The following is a 12,143-nucleotide window of genomic DNA, read 5'->3' on the forward strand; positions in this document are numbered from 1 at the left end:
GAGGGAGGAGGCGGCGGGGAGCCGACGTCGCGCGGGAGGTGCCGCGGGGACCGAGGCGGAGCCGGGGGAGGAGCGGGAGGAGGTGGTTTAGCTTGGCGTCATGGCGGCGGCCGGGAGGCGATAAGGGGCGGGAGCGGGAGCGCGCGCGCTCGCGGACAGCTCGTTACTTCTCTCTCCTCTCTTCTCTCTGTTTGTGTTTCAATAATGAATTGATTGTTGTAGCCACAACTAAGAATCGCCAGATCGTGCCACAGGCCCGGGTTTCCCCTCCCCTCTTCGCCCTCCTCCCCTTTTTCCCTCCCTTTCCGTACACACGCGCACACACACGCACACTCACACACATACACACATACACACACACACACGCGCGCGCGCGCGCACATACACAGACACTACCCGGACGACCGGGACCAGAGTCTCTCCACAGCGGCCGCAGCGCGGCCCGGGCTCCGGGAGGAGACCAGCAGAGTCCCACCGCCGGCCGGGGACACCCTTTCCACAGGTAAGGGAGCGGACACGGCCGTGGCGGGGCCTGGGGGCAGGCGGAGGCCGCCGCTGCGGGGGGAGGGAGGCCCTGCCCGGCCGGAGGCGGCTTCTCCGTGATGGCCGAGTGCAGCGGCCCAGCGGCCCTTGGGCGGGCGGGATGGGGGAGGGAAAGCAGGCAGGGCGGCCAGCAGAGGCCCGCGGCTGTGCGGCCCAGCAGAGGGGATCGGGCCGGAGCCGGAGAGGGGGGTTACCGGGAGGCGGCGCGTGGGATAGGGAAGTGTGTGTATGTGTGTGTGTGCGCGTCTGTGTGCGGGGAGGGCGTGCGGGGAATGTTTCCCCTTCTCTTGCGGAGTCGCCATCGCTTAGGCCTCCCCGGTGCGGTGCCTCTGAAAGAGTGAGGGAGAAAGTGGAGAGAGGAGCCAGCACTTTCTGGCTGCCAGCACCGCAGCATCCAGCACGTGGGGAGCTGGGGGGGGGACGACGGCGGGCGGGGCCCCGAGTGCGGGAGGGGGCGCTCAGGGACGCGGCTGGAAGTGGTGCAGGAAAAGGGGGCACCTCGGGGAAGTTTGAGGCGGGAAAGGAGCGGATCTCGGGGGGGTGCAGGGCAGCAGCGCTGGAGGGAGGAGGAGGCTGCTGGACGACAGGGTGAGGAAGGGCCAGGGGGCGAGGGGGGCACGACCCCTTTTTGTAAATTTCGAGGGTGGAGCTGTTATGGAAGAGCCTAAGGGAGAAGAATGTCGGATGAAGCCAGTGAAAGGCCGGGGATGGTGATGTGCGCTGGGAGCTTCTGTAGGGGGAGGTCCTTGACAGAAGGACTCTGTCTTGAGAAGAGGACTTCTGAGAAAAGGGAGAGGATGTGAGAGTGAATGAGGCTGAAGGGTCTGGCAGAGTAGAGGACTATGATGAGCGGCAGGAGGAATGAACAAGAAAAGTTAGAGAGGTAAGTGGAGTTTGTAAAGTAAGAGTTACGAAGAGGATTTAAATCAAGGAGTAAACTCTGGCATGTGGGATTTAGGGTAGAAGGAGAATTAATACAGGATGTCTCGAAAGTTTTAGTGCAGTTTTCAGCTTTTAAACTTAACTAAGACTTTTGGGACACCCTTTATTTCACATGAGGAAAAATGTTGATGGTAGGAATGACCCTTAGGGAACAGTCCTTGCATAGAAGGACCCAGGACCTTACGGAGTTAGTCCCTGTCTCTTCCTGGGATTCTCAGTTTTCATTGAGCTAATATTTTTCTTTCTGTTTTGGTGAAAAGAAACAATCTTTGACATGAATTTTCTCTATGCTGAGCTACACACAGCATTTCTACTCTCAGCAGGCTGTCTTGTTACTTTTTGACTGAGGAAGGATCTGCTGTCTCCGCCCCGGCTTCTTCCTTTCGCTTCCCTGCCAGAGATCTCCTTTGTTTATTCATTGATGGCTTGTAGGTGACTCTTCTGTTTTGTGCTGGGATCTTGTCTAAAAAGAGGTGGAGCTATTGTGGTGTCTTAACCTCCATACTGGAAATCTAAAATTAGTGTCTTGGAATCAGTATCCTTTTAAATTTGGACAAAATAAGAATTTAAAGTATATTCCCTCGGATTCATTTTTTTTCCCTTTTTCAGTATACACACTGCAGTTCTACTTTTCTCACCGTTTTGTTTTTTTTAGTATATGGAATGGTTGCCTTTATTTTTATGTTTTTTGGTCTGGATCTGAGATTTCATAAACTGAACTTAAGAGTTTGGAAGTACAGTACTCTCCACTCACTGAAAGTTGGTTATTCTGAAAAAGTTGCTTAGGGAAGAGGTTAAGGGACTTGCCCCTTCAGATCATCAAGTCTTGAATCCATATCTTTAGGCTCCAAGGCCAGCCCCTTGTCTACCGTACAGCTAGGCTTTTGGACTTCGTTTTAGTCATGAAATGTTTTATTATGTAAAGCGTTTTTTGCTTTATTAATCTTTACAGTTGGACTAATTTTTGTGAATTGGTTTTAGATTGCTACTAAAAATTTATCAATCCACAAATTTTTTCAGCATTTCAGACACAGATATTACATAGCAATACTATATTTTGTCAATGAGTATCAGTTTATTAATGAACTATTGCGCAATACCAGACATGCCAGTCATATTTGAAACACTTTTTCTATCTTTTTAAAACAATCTGGTTATCATATATCTAGGCACATCCAAAATAGTTTTTAAGTGCCTAATTTGTGTGATTTCTATAAAAATTTTAAGTCTAATTTTTAAAAAATTATGATTCTTTAGGTAATTTGAAAAGAGTCCAAAATAACTTGTGACCATTTGGAAGGAAGCAAGGAACAGTCTGAAGTAAGCAATCCAGCTTGTAAACTGGGAAGATTTATATTTTATTTTAAACTTCTGAATATTTACAATGAATGGACACAGTGATGAAGAAAGTGTTAGAAACAGTAGTGGAGAATCCAGGTAAGAACTTTTTTAAAATACTGTATTTGCTCTGAGAATACTGTAGAAAATACTGTATTTGCCAAACTTCTTTGCAAAGGACAATATCAACAATTTAATTCCTTATAGGAGCTGCTTTTGAACTTTTGGTTTCTTTGGGCTATTTAAGTAATTCTGTCACTTCCCTGTATTTGAGTAGCTACAGAAGCATTATACGAATTTTGAGTTTTGTCCTATTCTTTACACGGAGGAAAAACTTGGATCAAAGAATAAAATTCTCTAAATTCTCTAACATTTGTTTTGATGACTCAGAATTTGTCAGTGTAGTGAAGAGAAAGTTTTGTGATAGTTTCGACTGAGTTGCTGCCTTCTTTGGTGATTGCATCCATTCCTATGATTTCATTAATCACCTCAACGTAGATAACTTCCAAATCTGTGTTCATCCCTAGTTCTTTTGTAGAACTTCAGTTCCACAATTCCAGGTGCCTGCTGGACATTTCCGCTGGCACCTTAAATTCAGCATCTCTATAACTAATTCACTAATCCTTCATTTTCCTCTTGCCCCATCTCCCCACCTACAAACCTGTCTTCCTCATAACTTTTCTATAGATAACTCCAGTATCTTTACTGTAGCTCAGGCTTGAAACTTCAGACCCATCTTTCATCATTTCTTAATTCCTACTTAATCCAGCCATTTACCAAATTCTGCCAGTCGTAACACTAAAATATCCTTTATCATCTGAAACCACCTTGTTTCTAGTTCTCATTTCTTTTGAGAAATTTCTTTTGCATAGATTAATAGTTTTCCTAACTTTTTTTGCCTACAGTTTGTCTCTTTAATCCATCCTTCATTTTTGGCCCTTCCTAATTCGTTTTTGGATCATTTTAGTCAGCATTTATGGTGTCTATTTCTTTAAAAGCTCTCAGTGGACTCTAATTGTCTACCAAATAAAATTTAAATTTCATATTTTGATACTTGAGTGGAAGCTTGAAGTCTTGTAGAGGGGGCCAGCCTTTGTCTGGAAGGCCTAGTTTCCTAGTTACCCTGGGCAAGTCATTTAACCTCTGAGTGCCCCAGGCCGTGCTCTTAAGACTTTCAGTTTCTGAACAGTTGATCTGCAGTTTTCTGTTCTGAAGTTCTCCATTCATATGAAATCAATAACCTAAACCAAAAACAAAACAAACTAAAACATAAAAAAAACACGACATTTCTGTCCTTCCACTGTGTAACTCCTACTGTCTTTTAAAATTTACAATTGACTATGTGAAATCACAAGCCTAGACCCCCCCCCCCCAAAAAAAATATATATATAGACACAAAGGCTTCTCCACAGTCTGTCTCCTACTACATTTTCAACCTTGTCTTACCTCATATACACTGTTTTACACATATTCTTTATCTTTACATTAGTCCTTCATTTGAGCCAAACTGGATCACTCATTATTTCCATTTCTCATCCTGCTTACTCTCATCTCAGTGCCTTTTTACTTTCTGTCCAGCTGTCTTTCATATGTGACTTGTATTCTATATAGCATCTCTATTAAAATCTTTAAATTGTCCTTTTAAGCCCAGCTGAGATGCAACTTTCTTAATAGTCTCGCCTATCTTTGCTGTTGAAAGTGAACTTTTTATCAAAATTCATGACTTTTTCCCCCCTAAATGTCTTGTGTCATTATTTCTATATATATCTTAATAAATCTTAACTGTCTTAATTCATTCTTATATTCTCATAATTTCATCCTTGTATTCTTATTTCATCTTGTATTCATCCTTGTATTAGCACAAAGTTTTTCCATTTTGTTTTTATATATAAATGTTGAATTGAACGTAGAGAGTAAATCTGCCCTCGTTTTGTGAAACCATTGATAAAAGTGATTAGTGTAGGACTTTTTTGACTCTGATAATATTTTTATTAAAAATAATGTAACCAGTAAAAGAAAAGAGAATGCAATATCTATGTTTTCATCTGATATTTTGTGATTCAAACTTTTATTGCTGAAGTGTTGTGGCTTTCCCATTTTCTAGAAGCCTGAGGTTTTCATTTGAGGAATGAGTTAGTGCACTGCTTATGAATTTTTTTCATGTGTGTATCTAAGCTGAAGATGATAAATTGGTACATATCTTTGCAAATAAAATGTGTAGGTTTTTATGTAGGCATGGAGGAAAACAGTTTTTCTTTTTTTAAGCAATTATCTATCATACCCTATTTATATTTAATATATGTGTGTATGTGTATATACATACATATATACGTACATTTTAAAAGTCCTTCACACATTTGGCAGCCTATGGAGTGGCTTTGTTTTGTTGTTGTTGTTGTATTTTGCCATAGTTCCAGATAAAGCTATTATTCGTATCTTGTCAGAGTGCAAGTGAAATATATTTTACCAGTTTCCTGTGACTTAGGTGAAAGGTGATAATTTTAAAATCCTCCATGTCCTTCTCTCTGCTTTTACATTTTACCTTGTGTGCTTCAAGGACCTGTAATTTCATTGCTGTGGGTACTGCCTCCACTGACACGGAACTAAGATCTCTCTGTAACTCAGGAGATGGACTTGGAGAATTGCTAAGGCCCCCAAATTTATCATTATGCTGCCAAGCTGATGCCAAGTCTTCTGAACTTAAATAGGATGGTCCTCAAACAATATATCTCTACAGCCTGACACTAGGCTTCTAGTATATCATTAATGAAAATTGGGGGAAAAAAAGAAGGAACTTTAGTCAAACAATCATACCTCCTTCAGGTTCATTTATAGGTTAAAATTATATTTCAGTTGATTTTGTCATAGGAGTTTTAAAAATCAGTTGCAGCAAATGAAACTCATTTATTATTTGATATAAGATAGAAAAATAATTGATAATATCCTTACCTAATGTGTACTTGTGGTGGAAAAACAGGAAAGTTGAGAATCAGGGAAATAGTGGGCAGTCAGAAAGATGTCTTAAAAACTAGAGGGCAGGAAACAAAAATGTGATGTAAATCTATTCTGTGCCATGTAGCCAATGACAAAAACCACATTCTCCCCTCCCCCATCATTTATGTGAGAAAGCATGTTGCACTAAGGACAATAAACTAGGAGTTAGGATAACTGGATTCTAGTTCCAGTTTTGTTATATGCTAGCTTGAATAAGCCACTTGACATTTCTGAGTCTTAGTTTACTAATCTAAAAAATTTGTGGGATGAAATGATCTCTAAATTCATGTTTTTGTTTAGTATTTTTATGTTTTTACTTTGGAGTCAGATTATTGCTACTTAAAAATGGAAGTTAAATAGTCCTAACTAATACTTTGTAATCTAATCCAAATAGGTTGTAACATCTAATTATTTATAAATGTAAAAAATGATTTCTGAAATATTTTAAAACAAATTTGGAAACATTAACATCAAAATTCTCACAACTGTTTTTAAATTCTTGTTTGTTCAGAGATTACTACCTAGGAATATATATAATTTTTTCAAGCTTCTTTAAAACAAAAAATGGATTGCTTGTCCTTTGCATTTCTTCTTCTCCTTTACCTTTTGGAAGATTTTTTTTCTTGAAATAAATTTGTTTTTGAAAATCAAGTATTAGCCCCTGTCCATTTTAAAACAAATTTCAGAGTAATCTAAATTTTGATTTCTGAAGATTATTTTTAATAGAAATATTCTCCTCCCAATAGATGTGAATCTTAGAACACCACAAGTCTTCAAAGAATCGAAAGTGTAGTAAATACATAGAATAATGGAGAGATGCATGAATGGTGAAAGTAATCTGTAGCATATTTGCCTGGATGACATAAGCAGAAGAGATGATATAAAGTAGTGGTGTCAAACTCAGAAATAGGTACTACTAAACCTGTATTGAGAAAATAATATATTAATATTATGTTCTATTGTATTTTTATTTATTTTGTTAAATATTTAACAATTTCATTTTAATCTGGTTAAGGCCACACTGGGAGTGTTGCAGGCCCAGTATGTTTGACACCTCTGTTGTAAAGGAAATGTATGATTGGAAAAGGAGGGTGGGCCAGTCATGTGTAAAGAGCAAGGGATAACAGATGGACAGCCAGAGTGCTCCACTGGTACACACAAATTGTAGAACAATCCAGAGAAAACCCTCTGACATATTAGGTTTATCTTCTGTAGAATATCTGTGGAAGGATAACACGGAATGAGAAGACATACTATATTGATGGTAGTGTAGACCCACATTCATATGATCACCAATCCATTGAGTAGTGATTTCTTAGTTTAAGATTGCCATTCTATTCAATAAACATTTATTGAACACCTCAAGTCCTATGCTAATTTGGGAGGATATAAAAACAAAAAATGAAATAGTCTGTTCCTTTAAGGAACCTTTATATAGCTTAGAAGATACAAGATAATTTGAATAGGGGTGGAACATTAACAACTGATATTCAAAAAAAGTCTTCATGGAGTAAATAGCATCTGAACTGAGCATTGAAGCAAAATAAAGATCCTCAGAGGTAGAGATGAGGGACAAAATAGAGTGCCTTTCAGATATGGAGGGCAACTTGTACAACTGCAAAGTTAGGAATGTGGAATGTCAAGTATGGAAACAGGTAGTAGTACAGTTCAGGTGTCTGGTAGCATGTCTGAAAGAGAATAATAGGAAATAAGTCTGGAATGATAGGTGGCTGTGAAGTATTTTTGCTTGAACACTTGTGATCTTGTCTTTAACTATCACAACTACTGTCCTGCTTGTATCCAATACAGTTTTTGATTATTTCTGTATTAATGAATATCTGACATAATAGATAAATTAAATTCACACGCTTTCTAAAAATTTTATTTCAGCCAGTAATTTTACTCTCCCGTTTTTTTTTTGTTTTGTTTTGTTTTAAGAGGTAGCATGGTGTAGTCAAGTGGATGGAGGATCTGTTTTGGAGCCAGTAAGACCTCATTTCAAGTCCTTCCTTGACCCATACTGGTTGTGTGATGTTAAGAAAGTCATTTAATCTATCAGTGCCCCAGGCAGCTTTTTTTCTCCAGTAAATTTTTATTCACGTCTTTTGTTTTGACGTCACCTAAATTTCTCTGTGTATTCCTTTCTTCCTCCCAAGAGCCATCTCTTATAACAAAGACTTAAAAAAGGGGGTGGGGGGGAGAGACAGTTCAGCAAAACAAACACACATCCACACATCTAGAGTCTGACATTCTGTGTAGTGTTTCATATTCATAGTATCCCACCTCTAAAACTAAGGTACAGGGGAAGGTCCCTTCTCATCTCTCTTCTAGTAACAATAACAATAATAATAATAGTTAGCATTTATATAGTGTTTTAATTAAGTTTTGCAAATTGCTTTACAAAATTATCTCATTTTATCCTCATAACAATCCTGGAAGTTGGTGCTATTATTATCCCCACTGTAGGAACTAAGAAACTGAAGCAGCTAAGTGATGTGGCCAGTTACACTGTATCTGAGGCTGGGTTTGAACTTAGTTCTTCCTGGTTTCAAGTCCATCACTCTGTCCTGTTTGTTAAGCTGCCTTTGAGGTCCACCTTGTTCATTGTAATATCACAGCATTCAGTTTCAGTTGTTTTAATTGTTGTTCTTTTCATTGTTGCAGGCTTTACTTTCGTGATTTTCTTTACTTCACTTTTCATCCTTCTCATACTAATCTCTATCTTACTTATTCTTAAGTGGTATGTGGAGGTAGGGAATATATTCCTTCTACCCATGATATTTCTACCCAAGTATAATGAAGCATGATCACAGAATGCATCCTCTTTCTTAAAAGAAGGTATTGTTGTATCTCAGTACAGAATTTATTTGAGTTTCATTACATTTTTATATGAGAAAGATGGTAATAGATCCCTATATGTTGAACAAGCACTTTTTATAAGAGGGACTCAACAAACTACAATTTGAATAATAATATTGATTATATTGAGAGTATTTTTTTTGTTTACTACTTGTTTGGTTTTAAATCAGAGCACAAAGTACTAATATTCTTATCTTTTACCTCTGTCCTTTTTCCTTGGCTTATTTACATGTTTTATTGTTGTGGAAATAGTCTGAGGCAAAAGGAACAAAAAGTAAAAAGCTTTCTAACTGACTAGGTTCACATGCTTCTGAAATTCTTTCTTCTGAGTTCTCCTAGGGCAAGGATTCTTTAACATTTTTGTGTCATAGACCCCGTTGGCATTCTGGTAGAACTTTTGAACCCATTCTTAGGATAATATTTGTTGCCTGTATTCGTAAGTAAGGTAAATACTAAATTTCAGTTTGAGATTAGTGAAAATAAAGATATATGTTTTTCTATCCAAATTGGACCACAGACCCCAGGTTAAGAACTACTACTTTAGATACACATGTGCACACGTACACACATATATGGGTGTTTCTATCTTATCTGTGTTATATTATAAATTATATGTATTATATAATATACAATTATGTATAATATATATTAGAATAATATACGCACCTCTAATCTGAAGCTAGAAAATTGCTTTTTTTTTACACTATATATTCTAGAAGCAAGTTCTGTTACTGTTTTGCTTCAGTTCTGTCCATTTATGTGAGATGCTTTCATTTTCCTTATATATCTCTAACATTAATATCTTCTAACACCTCCATCTCTATCAATTCTATGCCTTTTCTGGTGGTACAGGGCCCTAGACAAGATTACATCTAACTAAGAAATTGAGAAGACATTTCAAATATTTTTGAAAAGTAGCTTGTTATCTTAAGATGTCAAATAGTAATAGAGAATAATTAATTCTCTGCATCTGTGACAGTATTTGCACTTTTAAAATCCAGTAATTGAAAAAAGAATCATTCTTTGAAAATTTGGTAGACACAATATATGATTAGATTTCTTCTTAGTTTTTCTGCATGGAAGGGCAAACCGATTGACCAGTAGGAGGGGAGTGATGAAGAGAAAGTAGGTAATAAAATGGGTCACTTTCTTAGTGCTGTGGTTGCTTACTATATTGAAATATATCTTCTGGGAAATGTGTGTCAGGATGCACCTGCAACTGTTTCAGCCCAACACAAGGTTGTATGTGTAACTGAAGAAGATACTCCTGAAGACGTTTCCTTCACCAGTACCATTTCATAACAGCAGTTGCCAGCTGTATTTATTTGCTTATTACTTGCAACCAGACTTTTCAAACTTGGTTAGGGATTTTCCCATTTTTAACCTCCCTATAGTGGTTTCATTGCAGGTATAGACTAGAGAAAAGAAGCAGAAAATTCAATACCTATTTGGTTTTTGAATGACTAGTGTATTCTTTATTCTAGAAGAATTGTGTGAATGCATAATTTACTATTCAGTAGAAAGTTTGTTTAGCAGATCAGGAGCATTCCTTTTTGAAATTACTGTGGAAGCTTCATTTTTATTAATTTTGATCATTTTGGCCTTCTGAGGTAATTCTTATACTGCAGAAAGGATATTGGTGACTTTGCTAACACTCTACAGTGAGTCAGTAACTTGTTTCAGCTTGTATCTTGTGAACGGTTTTTTTTTGTATCAGTTTAATAGTGCTTCATACATAGATACACTGTCAGATAAGGCATAGGTTTGATACTAAATGTTATTTTTATTTATAGACATTTCACATTACCTTAAAAATTGTATCCATTTGTAAATAGTCTTTACAACATGGTTATGGTATATATTAGAATATAGCTCCTTGAGAGCAGGGACTATCTTGCATTTCCAATTGTATCCCCAGTGTTTTGCATGTAGCAAGTGCTTATTAAATGCTTTTTCATTCATTCATTCGTTCATTCATAGCTTGCAGTTAAGCATTAAGAGAATCATGCAGTCTGTCAATTTGACATCTCCTAGTGTGGTAGCAAATATTTCTATCTGCTTTCTGGGGACCATTGAAACGTGAAGCAAGAAATATTTAATACTCATTTCCTTGGTACTTAGTATTTTAGTGGCACAATACTTACTGAATTTTGACACTCTTTGTATCTCTCCCTACACAAAATTGATCAACTTGCTAAGCATTTGAGTAGCTACTATATATGTGTCATTGTTGGCATCAAGGAAAAAAAAGACAAATGCCCTCAAGAAGCTTACATTCTATTGAGGAAGACAACATGTACATGTAACTATATACAACATATACATAAGGCATTTTGAGGGGCTAAGAAAGTCTTCATTTAAGTAGGTGGCATTTGTAAATGAACTACTTTTTTTAAAGTTCTGGGAAGCACCAAAAGTACTGTTTTCCAGTGTTGATTTTTCAGTTATCTCGAAAAGGCATACAATTTTGGGTAAAAATTTTAATGGAGCTTAAAAAAATCATCCCTCTTTTATGTATGTGCTTTACCTCATTTCCTTCCCAAATTATGTATATAGTACTTAACCCAAAATTAAACCTTTTGTGAATCCCGAGGATATAGTTGGTTATGTAGCACTAGTAACTAATCTTCCTGATGGATAAATTCACCAGATTCTAAAAATAAGAGATCCTACTAAGGAGGATACTACTAAACACATAGTCCAGAGGAAAGCTCTAGTTTTAGAGTCAAAGTACCTACCTGAATGTGAATACTGATTCTCATTTACTGTATACTCTATACTTCAAAGATCTTTTTTTGGATATAATTTTCATTGCATTATGATCAGAAAAAATGCATTTAATATTTCTATTTTTTCCCCTGCATTTGTGAGGTTTTTATGCTCCAGTAAAGATCAATTTTGTGAAAATGCTATGCATAGCTTCTTAATGCCTTTCTTGTTTATTTTATTGTTAGATTTATCTAGGTCTGAGAAGGTTAAATTGAAGTTCCCCACTAGTGTAGTTTTACTATTTCCTCCTGTAATTCATTTAACTTTTCCTTCTAGAATTTGGATCCTATGACATTTAGTGCATGTATGTTCTGTATTGATATTAATTTATTATTTCTAGTGCCTTTTAACAAAAACAGTTTCCCTGATTATTTCTTTTCACTAGGTCTTTTTTTACCTTTGCTTTGTCTGAGATCACGATTGCTACTCTTGCCTTTTTTTTTCACTTCAGCTGAAGTGTAATGGATTCTGCTTCCCTCCCTTATTTTACCTCTGTATCTTAATGTTTCAAGTGTGTTTCTTGTAAAGTACATTTATTCTGGTTTCTAATCCATTCTACTATCTTGCATTTTATGGATGAATTCATCCCATTCACATTCACAGTTTTGATTGCTAATTATGTATTATTTTACCCTGTCCCCTCTTCAAGACCATTTCTGACCACTGTCTCCCTTAATCTACCCTCCCTCTTATCCTCA

The 12,143-nt window shown here is 37.4% G+C and overlaps 1 protein-coding gene across 4 annotated transcripts in view; it reads left to right on the forward strand.

Annotated features, from left to right (window-relative positions):
• Positions 1-206: 206 nt before the first annotated feature.
• The window catches only part of LOC114034244 (chromodomain-helicase-DNA-binding protein 1-like), a 118,395-nt gene continuing 106,458 nt past the window's right edge, over positions 207-12,143 (forward strand). For 2 of the 4 annotated variants that reach the window (XM_027849843.1, XM_027849842.1), the window contains exons 1-2: positions 208-502; positions 2,743-2,922. In XM_027849843.1, coding sequence (XP_027705644.1) covers positions 2,870-2,922 — 53 coding nt within the window. In that variant the 5' untranslated portion in view covers positions 208-502; positions 2,743-2,869. Of the gene's footprint in view, positions 503-2,742; positions 2,923-12,143 lie in introns of all 4 variants that reach the window. The other 2 variants (XM_027849840.1, XM_027849844.1) reach the window with 2 other exon arrangements.

This window comes from Vombatus ursinus, unplaced genomic scaffold (assembly GCF_900497805.2).
Source record: "Vombatus ursinus unplaced genomic scaffold, bare-nosed wombat genome assembly UNPS02008685.1, whole genome shotgun sequence".
NCBI classification, from domain to species: Eukaryota; Metazoa; Chordata; class Mammalia; order Diprotodontia; family Vombatidae; genus Vombatus; species Vombatus ursinus.